We start from the raw sequence: 24057 nt of genomic DNA, 5'->3' as shown, positions 1-24057 counted from the left end.
GGGTGTCTTCATCCATGTCAGTCTTCACAGATGAGTCTCTCACTGGATGGGGAGGGACCTGCCAGGGGAGTGCAGTGAGTGTTGTGGCTCCCCGAGGAGAGCCGGGGGGGCCACAGACCACACATCCACAATCCACTCCAGGTTGTGTTTCTAGTGTGGTGGTACGTTTCCTCCAGCGCGTACATCAACAGACAGGGCGGAGTCCAATCCACGGCTCTGTTGGCGCTGGCAGGGAACCTATGGACGTGGACATCAGAACACCTGCGGTCTCTGAAAGCCCTTCAAGTCCCAGGCTTGGAGAACGGGGGTGGCTGACCTCATGTCGAGGGCTGGCCCCCAACCGAGCGGGTGGAAACTGCACAAGAATGTGGTTCAGCAGATCTGAGCTCGGTTTGGGAGAGCGGAGGTGGATCTGTTTGCCAACACCCATTGCCCGCTGTGGTTCTCAATTCATTCACACAGTCCATGTGTGCTATGCTAACATCCTATGTGGCCCCACCCACTGTACCCATAGAGTCCAGTAGAGGGCGGAGTCTGTGTGAGATAGAACGAAGGTTACGATATGGTAATCCTAGTTCTACAAAAGCACAGGCGGAGCCCTCTACCGATGAACCTTGCCGCTCTGACACCGTCTGCTGAAGAGGCGGTCGGATGCTGAGGCTCTAGGGACACTGCTATTTATACGTCACGCATGTACCGGTAGCGACGTCCTATTGGTCGGCTACGTGCACGATAAAATTTCAGTGGGCAAGTGCGTGCGTGTGATTGGAGGAGGAGTACCCATAGAATCCAGTAGAGGGCTCCGCCTGTGCTTATAGAACTAGGGTTACCATATCGTAAGCTTCATTTTGGTTGTTTGTCTTCATCAATCATCAAATTTTCTTTTAAACAAAAAACAAAAAACCTTATTTGCCTATGTAGGAGAGCCCTGTTTATCATTATTATTATAACAATGACATGAGATATGATATATGGTATTATTATTATTAGTAGCAGTAGTAGTATATAGGTGGGTTTTATAGTTTCTTTTTTATGGCCCCCACAATACACTATTTACTTTAAAGAGGTGGTATTATGCTTTTGGCTTTCCCCCCTCCTTTATTGAGTTGTATCTCTTTTTTGTGCATGTAATAGGTTTGCAAAGTGAAAAAGCCCAAAGTCCAGCCCAAAGGGAGTTCCCATCTCCCACAGAAAAATTGGTAGTAGTACTCTATAAATTATAATAAATCAGATATTTTAAAAATTTTTCTGTAGTTTTATTTGACTCTTATTTATCAAAACCTTAATATGTTTTGTACTAAGTACTATTTATAACAATAAAAAGTCTCTTTTTATACTGCATTATGTCATGGTATCTTGGTATGGTCTCAACATAACAAAATTTTAAGGATAATCTTTGTTTATCTCATGTGTTTCTTAAAATAAGGGGAAAAAACAACATTGGCTGATATATCGGCTATCAGATTTTAAAAATATCAAATATCAAAATTGATATCAGACTTAAAAATCCCATATTGGTCGGGCTCTACACTAAAACTCTATGTAAATATGTTTAAAACTCTGCCTGAAAACAAGCACACCCCACACCTGGTTTGGGATTAGTCAAAGCAAAACCCCCATTTTCATTTAATGGCTCTGGCTTGTAAACGTCTCCTACTGTACCATTCTGTTCATATACAGCCTGTCCCCTACAGGTAAAAGTTAAAAATTTCCCAATTTCTATAGTCACATCTAATAAGGGCTGACACAACATACAGTCACTTCAACACAGAGGTTAAGAATTGTACTTTGTAACTTTTCATTACAAAATGCATATATTTGTTGTTTTTCATTGATATTCTCTTATTTTAAAGTTCACATTCTACATAACCGATCTTTATGGTGTCCGATGGCCGTGCTGTTCACACCACACAACTTGCCGTCTTGTGACGGGAGTCTTGAAGTCGTTGTGGTGTTCACACTACGTGACTGATATTAGACAGGGGGTCACACACTACATGAGTTGACAGCGGCTGTGTCACCCAACGCTCATCTCCAAACCATGTTTTTTCAAGAAAACACACGGGAAATGTTAAACGGGAAATTATGCAAACCTACATATGAAACAGCTGTTGTTTGTTATTATAAAGATAAACATTGTAAAGACAAAGAATATGTGTGAAAGAATGGATTAGCACACACAGATAGCAGGGATCGTCTGTGCTACAGAGACAGCTGGGGCCTGTACCACGAAGCGAGTTCAACATACCCAGGATATGTTTTCGTTATCTGGCTTAACTAACCCTAACAATCGCGATCGGGATAAGCGGTACCACGAAGCTGGTTATCAACTCGGTAAGTCAACCCAGGGTTTCCCAATCCAGCCGTGAGCGTGTTCACATAAAAGACGTGGAGTTAGCAGCAGATGACCAATCACTGAAATGAACAAGTCCACTGTCAGCAGAGCGTCATGTTTTATGAACGAGGATTAAACTCTAACACTACAGAAATACGACAGTAGCACGGCTGCATCTGACACATGCAGGGAGACAGAGAATCGCTGACAATGTGAATGCCTAAATGAACAGGTGTAGTCTATAATGCATTGATATGATGTGTTCTTATAAGCTGTATGAAAATATCAGCCTTATTCTTTCAGCTCGGCTGTGTGTTGGTGTTTCCACATTAAAAAACTCTGGGCACTGAAGAATTGGTCGTTCCACCTCACTTTAAAAAACTTCTATTAACTTCAAAAATTAGATTAATGTATTTAACACACTCGTAGGGTTCCAAACATTGTTCTAAATTAACTTCATAAAGCATTGAAACGAAAAATCCATTCATACCATAAAATGTGCTGAGATAGTGGTTGAAAGACTGAATCTCAACATTTAAGCTACTGAAAACTCACCTCATTACCTGCGCCCACATCGCAAAAGGTGGGGCGAAACATGACCATTCTCTGTAGTAGGCTATACTAACCTAAAATAGGCTAGATAGCCTACATTCATATTAAAATTTAGTATTTCAATATCCCAACCAAACTGCTCTTCAACCTCACATAAGAAAAATTAAACCCATTTATTTTAACGGCTGCGACAGGCTGTGTGAAACGGACTGGGAGCAAATAAATAAAATAGGATATTAAACACATCTCAAAGCAGTAATTAGGCTCAGCCTACTGTAAAAACCTGCAGGCAACAATAGCTTAATGCTTTTAAATAAGTCGCTGTAGGATGATGTCGCTTTAGCCTCTAGAGTTTCTCCGTATCACCACAGCAAACATAAAGCAGCCTATAGGCTAAAACAGTCTGTGGAACTTCCTACAGATGGTGGTGTCATTTTCCAAGAGAGCTGATTGGTCAGTAGGCGGCGTTGTCATAGAGTTGATCTCTTATCTGGAACATAACCTGCTCCGGAGCAGGTTAGCCGTTCAGCATAAGTAAGTAAGTAAGTAAGTAAGTAAGTAAAGTTTATTTATAAAGCGCTTTTCTCAGATAAAATCACAAAGTGCTTCACAAAAGAGTAAATAAAAATAAAACAGTATAAAAGTTACCATGGCAATCTACCCCAGTAAGAAGTGAACCACCTTCTTGGTACTGAAACCCCAGGGTTAACCCCGAAGTTACCTGGATAAGCTCAAATCCTGCTTCGTGGTACAAGCCTCTGGAGGTGAGTAAAAAGTGTTTCGCAGTGAAAAGTAGCTGCCTGCTCTGCCAGCTGCCTGCTCTCATTGGCTGGATGTGGATGTCAAGTCGGCCGACTCCTCCAGATATTTGGCATGATATCTTTTAATCATTCAGATTAAAAGGCTCTTCTCACACAAACAAGGTGGTAGAAACTCAAGAACCTGATCGTGAGGCTTACATGGAAAAGTCACCAATTAAAAATCCAATGTATCTGAATGAAGGAATTCAATTATTTAGCAATGGAAGTAATATACAGGAGGTTTATCAACTTTCTTATAATGTATAGTAGATTATGTCAGCATAAATCAGAATAGTTTTGTCGTCCACTGAAAAAATAAAAAAGACAGTGTACTCTATTGTCCTTTAAAATAAATCCACTTCACTAATAAGCTGATCTTTGGCAAATACCACAAAGACGTTTGTAGTGCTGATGTGGAACAATGTAATCGGAGCTATTGGCAGTTTGGGATGAAACAGCAAATCTCAGTAACCCAAATCCAGCACAGCCCCATGAAGTCTATTTCTCTAGTCTGACCCAGTACCCTATTTCTCTGAAGTCACTGCTGATTCGCCTCTAGCTATAGCATTTTTCTTTGCCTAGCTTTTAAATTCCAAAAATCATTGAAGGAAACACTAATCAAATTGGACACAGTTTGTTTGCCTTCCACCAGTCTAATCTGAAAAGAAATGAGAAAGAGAACATCCTTGTGTGTTGAACCAGTAGAGACAAAATCACTCCTGTTAGACTTTTACGGTACGTCCACCACCACAGAGCTTACAAAGCTTAACAGAGGTATGGCATGTGAAAACCCACAAGATTTTACAAGACAACAAAGTGAAGTGACAGTAAAAGTTAGGATCCCTCATTACAGACTAAAGTACAGGAATAAACCTGAGGGAATGAAACCCGGAGGTAGATCTGCCTACTTGATGGTATTTTAAGTATTGGGGTGGAAAACATGAGTGAAAAATGAGTGGAAAATATGCATTGCATTATCTGTCTGTGCCTTGCATCAGAAAGTTCTCACAGCAGTAAATACGGAGAACATCTGGCCCTTAAATGTGCCTAAAAAGTAAGGTGTGCACAGGTTGGTGACACTCTTTGTCAGTATTTTTTCACGTCCACAAACACAAGCTCATGAATTAAAGCAATATTGCCATTATGATACCACATGACCTTAATTGTAAGACTGACCAGCAATTTCCCAGGACTTCTTGAACCCCCTTCCCTCCAATTTTTGGCCACAAACAAAAGAAAAATAAAGACAGATGCATCCATTCCAGTCAGACATTAGATCAACTGTATCAAGGTTTAGTAGAAGCAGTAGTCACAAAGCTCAGTCAGGCACTCAATATATCTGACTGATTACATCAACTTTCTTAGGAACAGTAAATAAACACTTTTCAGTAAATGTGAAAGAGAGCTTTCTGTAACTGTAATTCTGCCTCCATGTTAAGAAGAGTGCTGATATAAATGATGAGGGCGGTAATGTCAGAGTCGAAGGTGTACTGTTATAATTCTGGATTCTGTAGAGATCAACTTTTCAAGTTTTCACAGATTTGGCACAGATTGAACTGTTGTTTCCCCATGTCCAACCACTTCATGAGGCTGAAGTGTGGTGGTTTCAAATATCTCAAGCCATCAGTGTGTTTCATCTGACAGCTGTATAACAGGACCCCACCATGATCAGCAGCGTCATAAATCTGCAGCTATTGATGCATGAGCAACATTTTCAAATTCTTACAACTGTATTAATCCCATCTAAACCAAGTGGCAAATCATAACCTGTAGGTTTTCATTGACAGCCGCGTTAATATTATAAAAATATTACAAGATGAATCCTACACAATTTATCCTTCTCTCCTGATCCCTGGTTTTAATATATCTGTCAACTTTTCAGGCATAATACTGCATCTTAGCCAATTATATAGAGTAACTGACGCTACCCCTTGTAATACAAATTATATAACTATGTAAATGTAATGTGAATAATTTGACTATTATTCAGAGTGAAACAAAATGTCAAGGACAGAGTTTTACATTATTTAAGTATAGCTATGATGGGTCAGAAGGAGAGACTTCAGTCTTAAAGAGGTGCTTTTTGGCTTTTCCCCTCTCCTTTATTGAGATATTTATCTTTTTTGTGCATGTAACAGGTTTGCAAAGTGAAAAGCCCAAAGTCCAGTCCAAAGAGAGTTCCCATCTCCCACAGAAAGCTCTGCTCTGAACCGCTTGAAACCAGCTCGTTTGTAGTTCAGCCCTTCACTTCCTTTACTTGTGACATCACAATGAAAACGCATCATAAAGCTTGCCAAGCGGCTAGCGGGGTCAGGCACGCCCTCAAACCAAGCTAGTCTGAGCGGAGGCCCTTTGGCTCGACTCGCCTTTGTTTGGGTTTTCATTGTAGAAATGTTGTACATGTACCTGCTTCCAGGTACTTTTTTTCGTATCACCTCACCTCCGTCGAGGTTCCAAGTGAGCTGAGAGATACTAAAATGTGACGTGAAAACACAACAGACTGCTGATTGGTCAGAGAGAATATTCACTATTCACTGCATCATCATTGCGTGCGCCAGACAGAGGCCAGCAACAGAAAGTTTTGTATTTTACAGTTTCGTATAGAATTTCATCACTAAATCCACTTCTGAGAAGTTTTGAGGTGAGAAATCAGCTGTGTAGATTTCGAATATTGACAGTTTTACGAGAAGTGATGGCGGAACAAAAATGTGCTTGAATATTGTCGGAGTTGAGGAGCTCTGCAAGTGGCTGCGGGGGAAGCCTGTACCAACCCGCGGGAGGAGCGTGTGAGGCCGGCCAGCTGCCCGTTCACAGAGCCCTCTGCTCCCGCCGTCACACAGACCGCTGCAGCAACAACGGCAGAGGAAAACACAGCTGGAAGGTTTTCATACCGCTTATCTGTCTTCACATTCTGAGTAATATTGAAACGTTTTAACCGTAGACTGTATATATTTTAAGAGCTGTGTGGATCGCTGCCGTGTGTGTGTCACACTGAACATTGAAACACTGAAAACGGAGCAGGGCCGAGTAGAGTCAAGTCTATTGATTTGCGCTATGGTAGCATTTTTCAGCAAGGCAGCATAGATCGTCAGAACACCGGCAACAGTTCAACGTTTAGTCCTAATGGTAAGATGTGGAACAATTATATTGTGTGGTTGTGGACTTGTGAGTAACTTATACCATCTGCTAGGTTACGGTCGCAGTCTAATGCGGCTTTGATTTGGATCACACTACCTTGTTTCTTACAACCCGCCCTTCTCTGCTTCTGATTGGCTAGTAGTCCTTACCTGGGAACTGTGCATGTGCGACTCCCAACAAAGATTTTGTACAAGTAAGATGCGTCACTCTGTAGCTCAAAAGCGGAGCGTACAACACATAGGGTGAAAAGAGGAGCTGCAGCAATGTGCAGTATGAGAAAAAGATGGTGTTTTTTGAAAATTAAACCATGTAAGTCTGTTCTGGTACAACCCCTAATTAAGATTTTGAACCTGAAAATGAGCATAATACCACCTCTTTAAAACAAACCCTGCATGACAAGAGAGTTGAGATTGCTTTGTCAAGCTATCATTTCCAATGTAAATAATGAGAAGATGAATGAATGTCCATTCTTAATTCTTCTTAGGCTAACACATTATTAAGTGATGACATATGGAAACTGTTTAATACAGCTGAAAGCCTGGGATTGTTTTGACAATCCACCCTGGATTTCATTTGGAAAAACTGTCTAAAAATAAGATCTCAAGGGATGCAAATCTTTCAATTTCATATTGTTTTATCGTAGTTTGATGTACATTTCAGAGGTCTTTCTCCCTCTAAGAGTGCCTGAGAAAGATTAAATAGGCCACAGTGAATGTTGATTTAAGCCACTGATCAAGAACAGCTCTTTCCCTTCGGGTAGGAAGACAAAAGGTAACTGTGCAGCGGTGAACACACAAGACTGTTGTTCTAATTGCATTTAGAAAATGGCTTGAAAAACAGTGGCGCATACAGTTTGCCAATAAAGAATTGCTTGGTTAATAAGAAGCTATATTCAATAAGCTACAGTGTTACTGGTTATGGGTTAGTATAAAAAAAAAAAATTGTAAAAGACCTCATGCTTTCAGAACTATATTAAAAGCAAGAGGTCTAGTCACTCACAAGACCCAGGGACTGTAACTAAATGTTTTCTCACTCAGTCAATATGTGTCAAAGCAACATAAATCCTATTTTGGGAATGCAAGTGACTTTTAGCATACTTTGAATCAGGATGTGCTTATGGGGACATCCTGATTTCCAAGGTGGGAAGACTTGTTCTGGCTCTTTATTTAGCTGCAAAACCTCCGGAGCCCTCCACATTTCATCACATATTTGTGAGTTTTACAACTTCAATCTGGTCAAATCTTGGCAGTTTCTTGCAGTATGAGATGGTCAGTGACACAAATCTGAGAACAGGAAGAATTGATGGCCAAGGGTGAGGATTGACCTCATGAAAAGATTCATACAATTTGATACATGATAATACACTATATTTTGATTAACTGCACACATTTGAACATGTTTAAAAGGATATGGACAGATTTCCAGGTAATAATTTGTCAAGGCATTACTGCAACTATAGTAAGTATTCACATTTGTGTCCTAATTTGAGCTTAATAAAGATCAAAGCAATTAAAGTAACATTTGCCTGATTTCACCTGATACCTGTGGTGGAAAACTCAATAAAAGGTACAGTCAACAGACCTTTCTTGTTTTTTTTCTGCTTTGACCAAACAAAATAGAATGCACAGAAGTACTGTTGGGGAGCGAGCAAGCTCTGACTAATGAAGTGTGTCTTCAAACTCTGCAGATTACTGTAATTCAGCCAGTAAATGGCCATGGATCAAATTTTCCACTTTTAAACGTGGAAATCTGAATGTATCATTGTGCTGCAAAATTTAACTGAATGGAGTTACACAGATGGACATGCAGATTTAAAACATATGTCCAAAAGACAGTCAACAAGAAGTCTCATGAGACATCTAGCAGAGGATGTGAGGTTATTTTTTAAAAAGGTTTCTTTAGCAAATCTACTTGCAGTGAACAGTTCCAAAAGAAAATCATTAACTGGACAATAAAACATTTCCAAAGGGAATTGTTGCTCTGTTGGAGACATTGAAAGGATGTTGGTATGAAATAGCACTCTAAACTTTGACTTCTGTTTTTCCTGTAATGGCAATTCAAGATAGACAAAGGTCTTTGTCGTGTGTTAAGATTTACTTTATATTTTCTATGGTGAGACTCCAAGTGGTCCCTGAATTTCTTTGGGTATCTACTACTTCACACTGTTGATATTGGGCCAAGCAAAGAAAACTGCTGAAAGGAGATCACAGCAACAAACTGAAGCATTTTAAAGTGTTTTGACAGTTGACACTCATGCAATACCATCAATATTAAATTTTGACTCCTTTCTATCCCTTCAGACAGAATGCAACAACATGGCATTACATTAAACTACATGGGATCGTGTAAAAAAAAACAAAAAACAATCACCAGAAAAGTTGAAAAGCAGCTAATGAACTGAACAAGCACAACCCTGTATGCATCTTTAGTCGACAGATGAACTGTGCAGCCAATCACAGGTTGGAACAACCCTGTAGGCTGCCAGTCATGAAAGTGGATCAGTACAGTGCACCAAGTCATTCACTAGAGCCCACAGAGTTATAGCATGAAAGAGCGGTAGTCATTATCTGATTGGACTATAAACTGGCCACCACTGGTTAAACCCACAGAGCGATTTGGGGGATATTCAGTTTAAATGAAAATGGAATTGGTCCAGGAGGCTAAAATTTAGAAAAATAGTTGTTGTCTCAGAAGTGTTTGTAGATGCATTTATATTTTATGTTTTAACTGAGGCTATATTGAGTTAGAAATAACATTAATTGTGAATAACAAAATAACATTCATATATTTTTTGACTCAACAAATGTGTTTCTGTTTTTATAACCGTATGGTTTAATAGACTTACACGACAGGAAGTCTGCTAGGCCTAACTTACTTACTCTGCTCCAAACTTACTGACACCAAGAACCAGCACAAATTGCTACATCATGCCCCCAAACCTCGGAGGACAGAAGAGCTGAATGCATAAAGTTTACTTTTGATGGCAACGTGTGTGTGCATTTTTCTATGGACTGCTTTTTTAAACAGGGTTCAAGCTCAAGGATGGATCAATGCTGGCTGTCTGCGACCCAACTTGAAAGCAGTAAGTTTTGCAATGTTTTATGTTGTTTTACTCTTTATTTTGTAGGTTAGCCTGTTCAACTTGAGCGGCTAATGTGGCTGGTCCCACACACTGTTGGACAAATGTTGTAATACTTAAGGACAGTCAAGAGAAACTGTGTAAACGTTAAGCCTGATTTGACGCAAACAAAAAAACGATATTAGGTTGGATGCTGATAACAGTTTTTTAATGTTGCCTTTTGTGGAACTTTAAACTGCAGCGCTAGCTCAGCTAGCTTTAGCTTTGATGTTACATGGAAGCCAGTTCTCCGTGATCCTCACTGGTGTGTGTGTTGCTGTATGTACATTTTCATGACAGACATACTTGATAGCTACGTGTGAAAAAGAAATGGTCAAACTGCAGGAATTCACTTGCTTGGTTACATTGGTGCCCATTAATATATTATAAATAACTGTATATAATCTATTGTTTTATTTCATTTTATTTTATTTAAATGTAACCATATTTTAATACTAATTTAATTATCTGTTAAGTTCTGTGTGTGTAGCATGAAGGGACTATAACCTTTCGAATATACAAGCTTGTGTTGTATAATGACAAATAAGCAACCTTGTACCTCTTACCTTGTATCTCTTACCTTGTATTTAGACTACCAGGTAGAGCACACTCAGTGCACTGTGGCCAATTAAGACTTTAATTGGTCAGGCGACATGAACTCTGACTGACACTGCTTTTCACTGTGACCTCTGCTTTTAAGAATTTTTCTTTCATACCTGTTGAAGATTCTTGAGATGAAGAACAATATTTCAATCTGAACAAAATCCACTGATTAACAGTATTGTAGTGGCTGGGGTGTGTAGGGGATAGGTGTTCTCTCACTTCTTACTAAGGTCAATTTGTTGTTTAGGATGCAGACAAAATATCAAAACTGAGAACTGAAAATCTTGAAAATAAATGTAAATAAAAAGTTATCCTTATGCTGCATTAAGAAGGTCTTGTGTGCCTACAGAGGCTATTGCTGTGCCTGCATTATCAGAGTGGAAGGTAAACATACATTAACACTGTTGCCTGTATGCATATTCCCAGGGGTGTTTATGCAGAGTAAACATAGGTCAACATCTGGAAAGTAAAAACAACAACCTCTAGGTAAGCTGTGTGATATAAGACAGTTACTGAATCTGTACAAAATATTTACTCTGGTCAACAGTTTACTGGGATGTAGAGAAACTCGACTGATACTTTATTTAAGGTGATTGGGGGCATTGAGATCATGGTAGAGGAGTTGTAAGAGAAAGGAAGCAACAGAACCCAAAAGACAGAAGGTAAAGGAAGGTACTTACCTCTGGTGTGGCAGGGTTGAAAGCCACACTGAGCACAGTGTCTGAGTGTTTTTGGAGTTTGTAGAGGTAGCTGCTGCTACGGATGTCATACACATAGGCCTGAAATGAATCAGATGGACTACATGAACAAAAGCAAGCATGAACTGTAACCATGCAATGATGTACACGATCAATCTATATATAAAAAGAGTTAAGCTGCCCCGCCTTATAGGTTTACAGTATGTACAGTACACACAAGACTGAAGAAGGAGCACAAATGAAATGTGGTACAACTTACAAAGTAAATGGAAGACACAAACAGGTGCAAATAGATGCACATTTGCTTTAGGGATCGTTTCAACTTTGAGGAAAAACTTTGTGCTCATCCTGCTGAAGATTTGTAATTGCTTTGAGTTTGAGCTCCAGCACACGCAGGCAGACTTCATACATATGCATTTACTGTGTGTACTGCCAATGTCCATTGGTTGTTTGGGGCGAATAAAAGAGTATATATTGTGAACCTTAATACATCATAGTTTCCTGTTAATATTATCATACTGATTAAAGTTTTCTTGATGATCACTTGGAGTTTGTGACTATGTTCAGAGATTGACTTGACAGTGAGACTTGGCTCTTGTTGATATCAAATACACGTGCAAAAAATCATGTAATACTGTGCCAGAATGGGTTATCCCAACTGCTGGACTAAACCCAGATCACTCTGGAGATAAGTTAACCAGTGTATTTAAAAAAATAATAATCTGGGTATCAAACTTCAGTACTTTTTGGGTAAGCAATCAAATGTCTCTAGCATCGGATATCGAAAACTGTCAAGCATCAAAATTTTGCATCAAATACACTTTTTTTTGAAAATTATCAAAGCTTCCTGATACTCACGTTTGAAAAAAATCAAACAGCAAATCCAGAAGAGACATCAAGTATTGATGCCAGTATCACAATAACAATCCGGTAAAACTCACACTTTTTAGGCAAGGATACAAAAAGTCTTAGCTACTGTGTGGCTTGTCATTCACTCATAGCACTCAAATACTTAGCACTTCAAAATTAAGTGGCCCTTAAGAACGATCAACAATACTAATGAACCCTTGCAGATTTACAGTACGTATTAGTGTTATTTTCTGCTTTTAGGTGGTAAAAGCCCTGCTAATCATCCCTTTACTTGTGGATGTTAACTAGGTGTGGATTTTACACTTGGTGTTTGGTGCACAAAAATACATTGTATACTGCAAATGCAGACATCTTAGAATTAACACTTAAATTTGAAATATTAGAATAGATATATAAATGTGTTATCTGCATGTTAGCAACGTTTTTTTTTTCTTTTCAAAATAAAATTGTTGAGTATTTAAGACCCACTCGTTTGCTTCAGTGCCATGAGCACAGATAAAAACATATGTGGGGATGTTTGTTGCCAGACGGCGACTCATCAGATTCCTGCAGCTGTTTTGCATTATGTTTCCCTGAAAAATGTTCAAATGTGATCTGTCTGATGCATATGACGTGTGTGGTGCCTAACTGGGCATTAGATACTTGGAAGAAAAAAGTTCTTTCAGGAATGCTTAAATATCACATGGATACTTATATGTATCAGTTTTTTATTGACTTTAGCTGACGTGGAGAGCAGGGGCAGCAGAGTTATGAAAACTAGAAAAAAAAAACTGAAAACTGACATATTCTATAGAATCAATTTCATGTCAGATGATAATAGGAAAAGCCAAAACAGGTGAAAACAACACATATTTAAACTGAACACACAACAGGTTAACATCGACCACACTGAAATGATATTCTACTTAGATTGTTTTTGGTCTTGTGTCTTTGGAAAATGGGTAATATGATCTAGGGAGTCTTTTTATTCAGGTTCTTTTTTTCCATGATTGCTTTTTGATATATTAAGACAAGTACAAATGTGTCTGGCTTATAGAAGTCTCAGGGCAGCTACAAATAAGTACGGTGTAGCTCACGACCATACACTCTCCCGATTTCCAAGAAAGGTTGGAAATGTCCGATCTCGACAGAGATGCTCTCAAATGTCCGTGCTGTGCTGAGTCCTGTAATTAATAATAACCAGCAGCATACATATATTATTCCACTGCTTTCAACAAGCACGTACACCAGAAGAAAAGAGAGACGGATAAGGAAAAGGGAGGCAGTCTACTGAAATCATCTTGAAAGCAAGTATAAGGCAGTCTGGAAAAGCAATTAAACCGTTCTGCTTCTACATGAATGTTGAATTTGACTTCTATGGAAAAAGGCTCGAGTCCAAACAAAAATCTCTGAGTCAAGCACAAACAGTCCTCATCTTAAATGGAGGTAAAATTGATAAAGATCTGCCACTGTTTTCCTGCTGTCATTCGCCTTAAACAATCCATCCATCCATCCATCCATCATCAAGCGCTTATCCTGCGTACAGGGTCGCGGGAGCCTTAAACAATATAAAGTATAAATAAACTAACTAATCGCAAGTAAGTCAGAATACTTTTCTGCCTCCGGTGAACTGCAACCTCAATTTAACATTAGCAGATACCAAAAGAGATAAACTTTCTCAGACAGGACTTATATGCTTCTTTGGGCATGATTTAACTGTCAAAATCTTATGAGAATATCTCAAGCTGCAATATTTTGTTTTTCTTTCTTAACAGCAGATCCACCACAGACAGAATTGGCCAGACACAGAAATACAGTAACAGATGATCAAGCACATATTAAGTCTTGTTGAAGCTGATCAAATGCCACATTAGCCATCAACCTTTCGCAACTTTGTGACTTACACTGCGCTGAAATAATAAAACCAAAGACTGCATATACAGTGTCTCACAAAAGTGAGTACACCCCTCACATTTTTGTGTACAGTGTCAATTTGCTTTTCTTCTCAAAATAACACATCACACAGCCATTAATGTCTAAACTGCTGGCAACAAAACTGAGTACACCTCTAAGTGAAAATGTCTAAATTGGGCCCAAAGTGACAATATTTTGTGTGGCCACCATTATTTTCCAGCACTGCCTTAACCCTCTTGGGCACGGAGTTCACCAGAGCTTCACAAGTTGCCACTGGAGTCCTCTTCCACTACTCCATGAGCTGGTGGATGTTAGAGACCCTGCGCTCCTCCACCTTCCGTTTGAGGATGCCCCACAGATGCTCAATAGGGTTTAGATCTGGAGACATGCTTGGCTAGTCCATCACCTTTACCCTTAGCAAGGCAGTGGTCGTTTTGGAGGTGTGTTTGGGGCTGTTATCATGTTGGAACACTGCCCTGCGGCCCAGTCTTCGAGGGGAGGGGATCATGCTCTGCTTCAGTATGTCACAGTACATGTTGGCATTCATGGTTCCCTCAATGAACTGTAGCTCCCCCGTACCAGCAGCACTCATGCAGCTCCAGACCATGACACTCCCACCACCATGATTGACTGTAGGCAAGACACACTTGTCTTTCTACTCCTCACCTGGTTGCCGCCACACACGCTTGACACCATCTGAACCACATATGTTTATCTTGGTCTCATCAGACCACAGGACATGGTTCCAGTAATCCATGTCCTTAGTCTGCTTGTCTTCATCAAACTGTTTGCAGGCTTTCTTGTGCATCATCTTTAGAAGAGGCTTCCTTCTGGGACGACAGCCATGCAGACCAATTTGATGCAGTGTGTAGCGTATGGTCTGAGCACTGACAGGCTGATCTCCCACTCCTTCAACCTCTGCAGCAATGCTAGCAGCACTCATATATACAGTATATATATACACTCTATTTCCCAAAGACAACCTCTGGATATGACGCTGAGCATGTGCACTAAACTTCTATTGCTCGACCATGGCGAGGCCTGTTCTGAGTGGAACCTGTCCTGTTGAACCGCTGTATGGTCTTGGCCACTGTGCTGCAGCTCAGTTTCAGGGTCTTGGTAGTCTTCTTATAGCCTAGGGTTCTTTGCCATGAGGTGCTATGTTGAACTTCCAGTGACCAGTATGAGGGAGTGTGAGGGCAATAACACCAAATTTACACACCTGCTCCCCATTCACACCTGAGACCTTGTAACACTAACGCCAGGGAGGGAAAATGGCTAATTGGGCTCAATTTGGACATTTACACTTCACGGTTTACACATTAATGGCTATGTGATGTGTTATTTTGAAGGGACAGCAAATTTACACTATTATACAAGCTGTACACTTACTACTTCACATTGTAGCAACAAGTGTCATTTTTTCAGTGTTGTCACATGAAAAGATATAAAAATGTGAGTGTAGTGTATTCATTTTTGTGAGAAACTGTACATTGTGCACTGTACACTAAATTGCATTGTCACCCTATTCAAAATTGAAATTTATAAATTAAAAAAACTGATTATCATAATTATCTTGTCAAATTATGTTTACAACCAACCTGACTGTCTGCAATGCAGTATAACTATCCCCATGTATAAAGGGGAGAATGAAGCACACACTGTATATGGAAACCCAGAGTATTAATTACTTACACAGTTATCCTCAGAGCCCGAGGCAATAAACCTGCCGCACGGTGAGATGGCTGATGAGCATGGATGGCAGCGATTTAGATGGTTCTCATAACGTCGCACACACCTGAGGAGAAGATGCAAACAGCGGTGTGAAAATTATTTAATAAACCCTAACCAACCTGATGTGAAGGACAAACTAAATATTTGACTGATAATGTCTCAATGGGTCCCTGTGGGATTAAATCAATACATAGCATTTCTGGCTTGTCTCATTGCAATGGTCACATTAAGAGCGAATAATATGTCAACTATATTTGAAATAATGAAACCATTATAATTCTATTCATCCTGAGCTATGTGTGCCAAGACAGACCATGAGATAGAAAGGGACATATTTAATAAAAACAATATGATAATCTCAAAAACAATGCTTGAGAAGTGAGACATCTTATGGGCATGAATAGTATTTCACACATGAGTGCAGACATATCACAAAAAATGTGACCTGTAAAATGAAAATGCTAAATTTATTTTTATACAGAACTCGGGCAGGAATAATTAAGGAGCAGAATGCTACCCAGCAGTCCTCACGTTTTACACATCTCAACTAGCTGTGGACAAGGAGTTGAGCATGACTCAAGCAAAACATAGGAAAGAGAAGGTAGTAGATGATGAATGGCCCCCTCGTTCAACTTCTGTGCTGTTGTTTTTTGGTTTGCAACAGCATGTAATGTCTTTACAATGCCACTAACAGCTAGTTGAGCGAGGGTCTCTATATGGGCTGATATGTTGGCAGAGCAGGACTTGGACAGGATCTGCTGAGAGCATGTCTTCGACATTCACATGCTAATGTCATTAAGCTGGACTAAAAGTAGGTCATATCGCTGGTGACCATAAAGAAATTTGATCTACACAGTAACAGTGAGCACATTCATACAACTGTTAAGCAATATACAGACTTTATGAAGTTTATTATGTTAAGACTGTACCAGAGAGGTGTTAATTCAACTCTATACATTGTTGCTGCCAGTTGACTATGCTATCTGGCCATACAGCTCTCAGAGGGGTAAGCCACACCTCATTAGACTTAGTTGGACCTAGAGGAACCTAGAGTATCCTGCCAATGCTGCAAAGAGGGTCACCTGACTGAAAACAACATCACAGGAGGGGTCTGGAGGGGAGTCAGATCTGGTGACACCATCCATCCAATCATGATGACAAGAGTTTGTGACCATTCTCCTGTGTCTTGAGTTACAAACAGTAGTATGGTGTGCAAATGTCTTTAACAGTATTAAAGCCCAGCTGAGTTTATCCGCTCATTTTTAAAGAGAGAAAACAGATGGTGACAAATGAAAATTGGGAGTGACTGACAGCTAGTGGAGCCGATGAAAGGGGAAAAGATAAATGATGCAACATAACCTCACAGCCTTGACTGTGGAGATGATAGACTAGTGCTAAGCCCTTTGCAGGAAGATCCTATAAGAACTATAAAAGAAAATGTTTCTTCTGTACAGCTTGACTTTAAGAATATACTCATACCCAACAGGGTTATATTACTTTCTGTTTGAGAGCTTATCATTTTAATGGATAGCAAGATGGATGAGAAGTATGTGTTTCTAAATCCCTATCAGTACATTATGACATTCAACCCTGCAGGTTGCAACTGACTAAACCTGTCACTATCACACCGATCAGAAGCAGTTTAGCAAGTTAAGAGTAAACACTCGGCTGTTTTTTAGGTCAGAATGTGGATCTAATGTTTTGACTGAGGGAGTAGAGATGCTGGCCTGAATCTCCCTCCACACACATTCTCTGTTTTGTGTGAGTGATGACTATCTGGTATTTGCCTGATGACTAATACAGACTACACTGGAGGGTCTGATCCTCTTGAGTGGGAGCCTATACGGTTACTGAATCCACCTGGGTATTCAGTGTCAGTCATCAAGGTAATCAGCAGGCTAATCATAGCTCATTATGTGGAGCCAATATATTTCACCCAATTTAACTGTGTCGGTGCAAATCAGGCTAAAGCTGGCTTTTCTTTGTACTATTTGATATTATTTAATAATTTTTAGTCACATGATGTATTGTTCGGCATTCATTTATCAGACGATGGAAATTCCACCAGACTTAAGGGGAATACATCACTGAACTAAAGAGAAACAGATCACCATCTGTTCACTCTAGCTTTAGAATCGGAATCTGAGTAGGTCTGCTTTATGCTAAATGCTGGTGTGTAGACCTCTGAACTAGAACCTTGCTCACGTAAACACATAATTTGGAAATACAAGGGGCGAGTGACGGGTGGTGGCTTTGAGAAATAAACAGTGACCAATCTGGTGGTTTACATTGCTCTGTAAGTGTGACAAACTTTCAAAAACCATTATCCTCACTCCATCTTTGATGGATACACATGGGTTTCATGCATGTTTGTGCTTCTGTCTGAAAAGGAAGGGGCAAGACGTGCTGGGCATTCTCAGGTAACAGAGCAAAAATAAAACTAAGATTGAGTTTAAGAAGTTTCCACTGAAACGCTTTCCCATTGTGGTTTTTCTGAAGGTCTCCAGTGTGATCAAAGACAGAATACTATTTTATTAAATCCATATTTGTAAAAACCTTTTACCTATACAGCCATTCATCAGTAGTGTTTATGGCCAAGCCAATAAGGTCATAAAATAACTAACTTGTTTTAACAAGCTAGATAAAAGGTAATGCCCTGGCAGTGGCAAATAGCTTTGTTTTTTTATATTTGATTTGATTACATTAATGTTTAAGTTGATATTTACAAGAAATATTTTATTGCTACTGTAAAGGGAATACTGCTGGTAAAAAGCACCTTATTTGTTTAAATGTGTTTGCAAACCACATGTTATTGTCCTTTTGTGTATATAGCAGTACATTTAAATTAAAAGTGCGCAATACACTACTTTAGAATTCATTATTCAATTTTGCACTATATATGACTATACGATTAATGGCTATTAATCGCAGAAAATCATGCGATTAATCGCAATAAAAAATCTTAGTCGTTATCCAGCACTAGTTTTAATATCTATTGTAAACCAGTATCTCATGTCAATTCAGAGATTTTGCTGTTTGCTGTTCCTGTACTAAAAGTATGCTGTTATTGTACTGTAGCTTTTTGATTCATTTAATCTATCAGGAGTTACATGAAATGGTCACTCAAGTATTGTTCCATTTAGAAGCAGAAAACTTCCTTGAATAAAATAATCTGATTATCATGAAGAGCAGTCATATGAGCACCTTATGTAAGCTTTACTCATGCCACACATTCATCCAAGAAATGTTATATTACCTTATTATATCATTACGAGATTGTGAAGAACATAAAACCTAGAACTGACTTAACTACTTCCATTAGCTGAAAGCTGCACATAAAAATAAATACATAGAAACAATATTTTAGGGGAGCTGTAACTCTTCTTGTGGTTACTACTAGCTACAGAAACAGACACATAAGGTTTATCAAAGAGGGAAATAAAGTTAATAGGGACGGAAAAATGAAAACAATGCATCTACATATTGTTTTCATACATCCATGTGTTTCATCTCAGAGGAACTGCCTCTGCTGATGGATGCTTGATGATAGCTCTCAGAACCAGAAGTTGACCTGGAAACCAGGCACAAATATTTATCAGATAGCAATAAGGTTTTGATGGAGTCTGGTATGAGGAGTTAAACATGGAAGGAGTTTCATACATGAAAGAATGAAACACTCAATTATGCCTTCTACCGGGCCAAAAAGAACATTTTGAAATCCAAGAGAGCCTACTTGAATTATCCGCCTCATGGATATCTGCTACTAAGCACCAAAGAAAAATATTCTCAGCTTCGTACTTTGGAAAATGAACAATTGCCGATTCACTCATCAACTAAGGAATGTTTGTTTAAGAATTCTTTTTAGATTTAATTGGAATATAAGGTAATTTTACTCTCAGGAATAACAGAGGACTAAAAAGCAATGACGGTTTCTTCCTTAATGTGCTTTAACATTTGATTGTCACAAATCATATTTTTCCTTCAGAAAAGCCTGAAGAAACTGAAGTATGTAGTAAATGTAAATACATAGACATTATATCACACTTTTCTTGTCCAATTTTTACGTTAAAGGTACATTGGTTACAAATCCAACAGAATAGACTGTATTTATACCAACCTAAGTGTACGAAGGTCCCAAATCTTTACGCCATCCGTGACTGCACTGGTGAGGAAGAGGTTGTACGAATCCGGCGCTTGTGTACTAAAAATGGAGCCCTGGGAAATATACACAAAAAACATGAATGACTAGTCAGCACATACTTGACTGAAATGTGTTGTAAATCAGCTTCTCTTATTGCTCAGTACTGGAAAATATTGTAGCTGTATATCCATATTGGCAAATAGGTTTAATTATTATTCCAGGTAGCATTGTTACTACCTAAAAGAAGGAGGTGACATTAAAGGCAATCTAAGCACATTGGGGCTGGAAGGAAAACTGGAATGGAAGCAGCATTGTTGTTAATTTGTCTTTGTGTGTCATTTTCCATCTTTTATATGCCACACTGAGATAGGCTTCAATTGTAAACATAGAGATTCCATCTATACATAAATTCCATATATGACTTTTACAACAAGGGATCAAATGATACACCGGAGTGTGTAAGTTGGAGAGTGAGAGAGAGAGAGAGAGAGCGCAGTGATGGGGGTGTTTTTTGTTTAGATTTCCATTAAGAGTGTGAGAACGGGAGTCTGAGAGGGCATTTCCAGTTCCATTTTCCGAGAAGCCCTCTGCTCTGATGAGTTCCAGGTGAATTTTGCCGAAGAGGCGATGGAAATATGAAGTGGGAAAAGCTGCTTCACATGCTGCAGTTCCTGATGTTTGGTCCGCCTCAGGACGGGAAAGCAAGCAGGGAAGAAAGAGTGTTGTTGTGTGTGCAGTCTCCAGGCAGGGGCAATCCCACTGATCCGCAGGTATTAACCCTACGGGCATCCAAAGGCCCTCGGGCATCCAGGCGGAGGAACTCACATTGATGCAATAGCCAAGCTGAAACAACACACTGCAGGCTTTCCACAATGTACGGCACACAATAGGTGGCGTGACAAAGAACAGGCACCTCTGGGTTGAAGGAGTAGAGTCAGCTGTGTGTAACAGTGCATCACAGGTGAATGTGTTAAAGCACTTAATCCATGCCACTAGCTGCAGTTTGTCCAGCTAATCCGGGCTTGCCTGAGTGTCAAGTATGCACAGGTCAACATGCAGAAGTGACTTAAATTAATGCCTCAGGGTCACAGGGTACACGCCTCTCTCTTGCACAAATACACACATTTCTGTATTCCAAGTTATCTAAGCATCTGTAAAATAGTTCAAAATTTCCATAATTTTTATGATCAAAATTAATGGTTTTGTTGCTATTACAAATCTGGCAAACATTCATATGACTATACATGGAGAGAAACCAGGAGCTTAATTTCAATGTAAAATGTAATGTGATAGCTACACAGAAATGTAAATAATATGCGGAAAACCCAGACTTGAATGCATGAATTTATTACTGATATTTATAGTTTCATTTTGAGTGATGTAGTATTGCATTCTTCATAGCACTATAATGGATATGGACTCAGGCCCAAGCTGTCTACTTGTTAGACACCAGCAAATTGGGCCCACATTGGTCCAAGACAGTGATCTGGGAGTAAGGCCACATAAACCCAAACTGCATCATGGAACAGCTTTACTCCAAGGCCATCATCCAGCACGCAATCTCCTCCTGCCATCTCCTACAGCAGTCTTAATCCTGATGCACCAGGGATTTACATTCAAACACTCAGCAAGATGAATGATACTGATAATGGCATAACCTGTCTGTCTGTCATGGAAACTTTTTGGGTAACCATGACATTTTTTTAACCATTTTTTTTAACCATGACCTTCTTCATTCACACCACAAACTAACACTTTTATTCCCTCAAAGACTATCTGCGCCTTATGTAACTTGCACAACACTCATAGATGTCTTATGTAACGCAATAAAATCTGCCAAATAGTAGACCCTTAAGTAAAATGGAAGATGGGGCTTACACTACCAACTGATGTCAAGCTGTGCAGATTCTTTGCTGTGTGGGTCAGATCTAAACAGCACTCAGATTTTTATTTATTATGAAGAATCAATGCATATAAACCAGAAGTTGAACAAACTTCTTGTACTCTTCTTGTACTGTATGTCACTTGATATACACAGTCATTATTGACGGTACATCTTATTACGAATTAAAATAAAGATAATACATAGTAGATGGAATCCTATTTGGGCAGTCTGTTTATTCACGCGTACATTTAAATGGCCTCACCTTGTTCTGTGTAATACAGTGGACGACTCTGCTGTGGGCATCAGGCAGCTCTGAGGCAATTGTGCCCTTGTTCATGTCAAATAGTTGAATAGATCGATCTGAACCGCACACCAGAACGATGTCTGAGACAGCTTTTAGGAAAAGTTACAAGATGTATTATTTACAAACTATAGACCTGCTGTCGACAAGCTGCGGGGTGTGTAAGTGTTTATGATGTAGAAAGTTCAGGAACATTTTTAATGACATATATCTATGTGGCCAGTATTCCAAGGGGAAAATATATTTCATACATAAATCATTTAAAGAATGTCACCTTTCCCTCATTCTTCACAGGCCAGCAATAGAAGCTGGTGCTGAGCTGAGTAGATGACTGAGTACATCAGTTTGCTTTCTTGCAGATGGCTTCTATCATTCCATGCTGTGATGCAAAAGTATACAAATTTTAATTGTCAGCAGTTGTCGGAAAGTTTGCAAACTCTTGGATTTAGCCTTTAAAATGGTCTTTTTTACTCAGTTTTAACACAATATCTGACTCTACATGGAAAAAAGGTATTTTAAATGAAATGATAAAAAATAAAATATAAATATTTTTAAATAAGAATTAATTTTCATGTAGTAATTTGTATTTATTCCATATAATCCCATGTTAAACACATGTGGATTTACACAAGTGAGAGAGTCTCCTTTTGAATGGTGTTCATTAACACTCTCAGTTTACTTCTCTAAAATAAATCTCAGTGAGTTTTTGATTATTCCTTAATTTATATAGAAAATCCAGACATAAAACATAAAAAACCTATTTTAATGTAATCACTGTATATCTATTTTTCCACTTGGCCAGTGCCACAGTGGTGCAAAATAGCTCCTGACAGGATCTCACTCATACCAGCGCAGATTTATTGGAACGTAAATGCATTGTAAACCCTGACAAGGGGTTGGAATGCAGACATTCCTGAAAAATTAAAGACACCTAAATGATTTACAGGTAAAATCAGGAGTGGAAGCCCTGAAGCAACATGCAAAGACTTTATAGAGCACAGACTGACTGCTGTGGTTGACATGGAGGCAGTCCAATGAAACGCTCCAAGTAAAACAACTTAAGGCATAGGTTCACTTTGCCCTCCAAACCATTAACGCAGCCTAAACTATAACACTTCCTGCTGCAAGAACAATAATGACAATAAAAAGGATACAAGAGAAGAAATCATTGATTGCAGACAAGGCGGTGATGTCTGTTGCTGTAGCCGTCGTAAAGCATCTTGCCAATTTGACGACACTTCGTTGCTGATATCTATGAAGAAAAAGAAGAAGTTGCATCATTCTCTAAACCAATAAAGGTAACTACATGATCGAAATGTCTACCTGATCCCTTTGCACACCTATCTTTCTTCATCTCTGTCTGATCGATACGGCTGCAGGAGAAAAACCCGTAAGACGCACTACCCTTTACAACTGATGCACTGATTTCAAGTGTTTCCCATTCACAATACACATCACACAAATAACTACCTAAAGTGGAAAAAGATGAATAAGCTTAATGCACTGCTAAAAGAGGTTATGGAGGGCTTTTACCGTCATGTCCCTGGCCTCCAGAATAAACCACGACAGTTTACAGTACACAGTCAAACAGTTTGGGTGGTCATGATAGTCAGCAGTGTCTGTGGAAGCAGCTAAATAAAGCCAGGCCCCCATCAAATCAGTAACAAAGCCTGTTTCCTAAATAGATTACATAAGTCTTATAAAAGACCAGTCCTTTCATGCATACTCCCCTTTTAAACTGCATTTCAGTGTTGTTACAATATATGTGTTTGCATTGGTAGTCATTATAGCTGGGTGTCTGGAGGCAAAAAGCTGCAGATGATTGGTTTGAACCCTCCCTCCCCTGCTGTTAATGTTCTCTCAAGAAAGGCACGTAAACCCCATAATATCAGTGTTACTGTTTATAGGGAAACAACACTGTGATCCTTCTTTGCAGCTTTGAAGTTTGAATGTGTGCCATAGTGATTGTGTAACAATTTTTTTTTGTTT

At 39.2% G+C, this 24057-nt stretch overlaps 1 protein-coding gene across 1 annotated transcript in view; it reads right to left on the bottom strand.

The window, feature by feature from the left end:
* The window catches only part of wdr27 (WD repeat domain 27), a 49151-nt gene that overhangs the window by 8248 nt on the left and 16846 nt on the right, over window positions 1-24057 (bottom strand). The window contains exons 19-23 of the mRNA XM_038738036.1: window positions 23223-23320; window positions 22030-22151; window positions 19859-19956; window positions 15703-15805; window positions 11227-11325 (exon numbers count right to left, since the gene is read on the bottom strand). Of these exons, the coding sequence (XP_038593964.1) occupies window positions 11227-11325; window positions 15703-15805; window positions 19859-19956; window positions 22030-22151; window positions 23223-23320 (520 nt within the window). The remainder of the gene's footprint in view (window positions 1-11226; window positions 11326-15702; window positions 15806-19858; window positions 19957-22029; window positions 22152-23222; window positions 23321-24057) is intronic.

Source organism: Micropterus salmoides, unplaced genomic scaffold, assembly GCF_014851395.1.
Source record: "Micropterus salmoides isolate LMB-PRFRI ecotype aquatic unplaced genomic scaffold, ASM1485139v1 Ms_hic_scaffold_22, whole genome shotgun sequence".
Classification (NCBI taxonomy): Eukaryota; Metazoa; Chordata; class Actinopteri; order Centrarchiformes; family Centrarchidae; genus Micropterus; species Micropterus salmoides.
The sequence above is the reverse complement of the archived record's forward strand: the minus strand, read 5'-3'. Positions and strand labels throughout refer to the sequence as shown.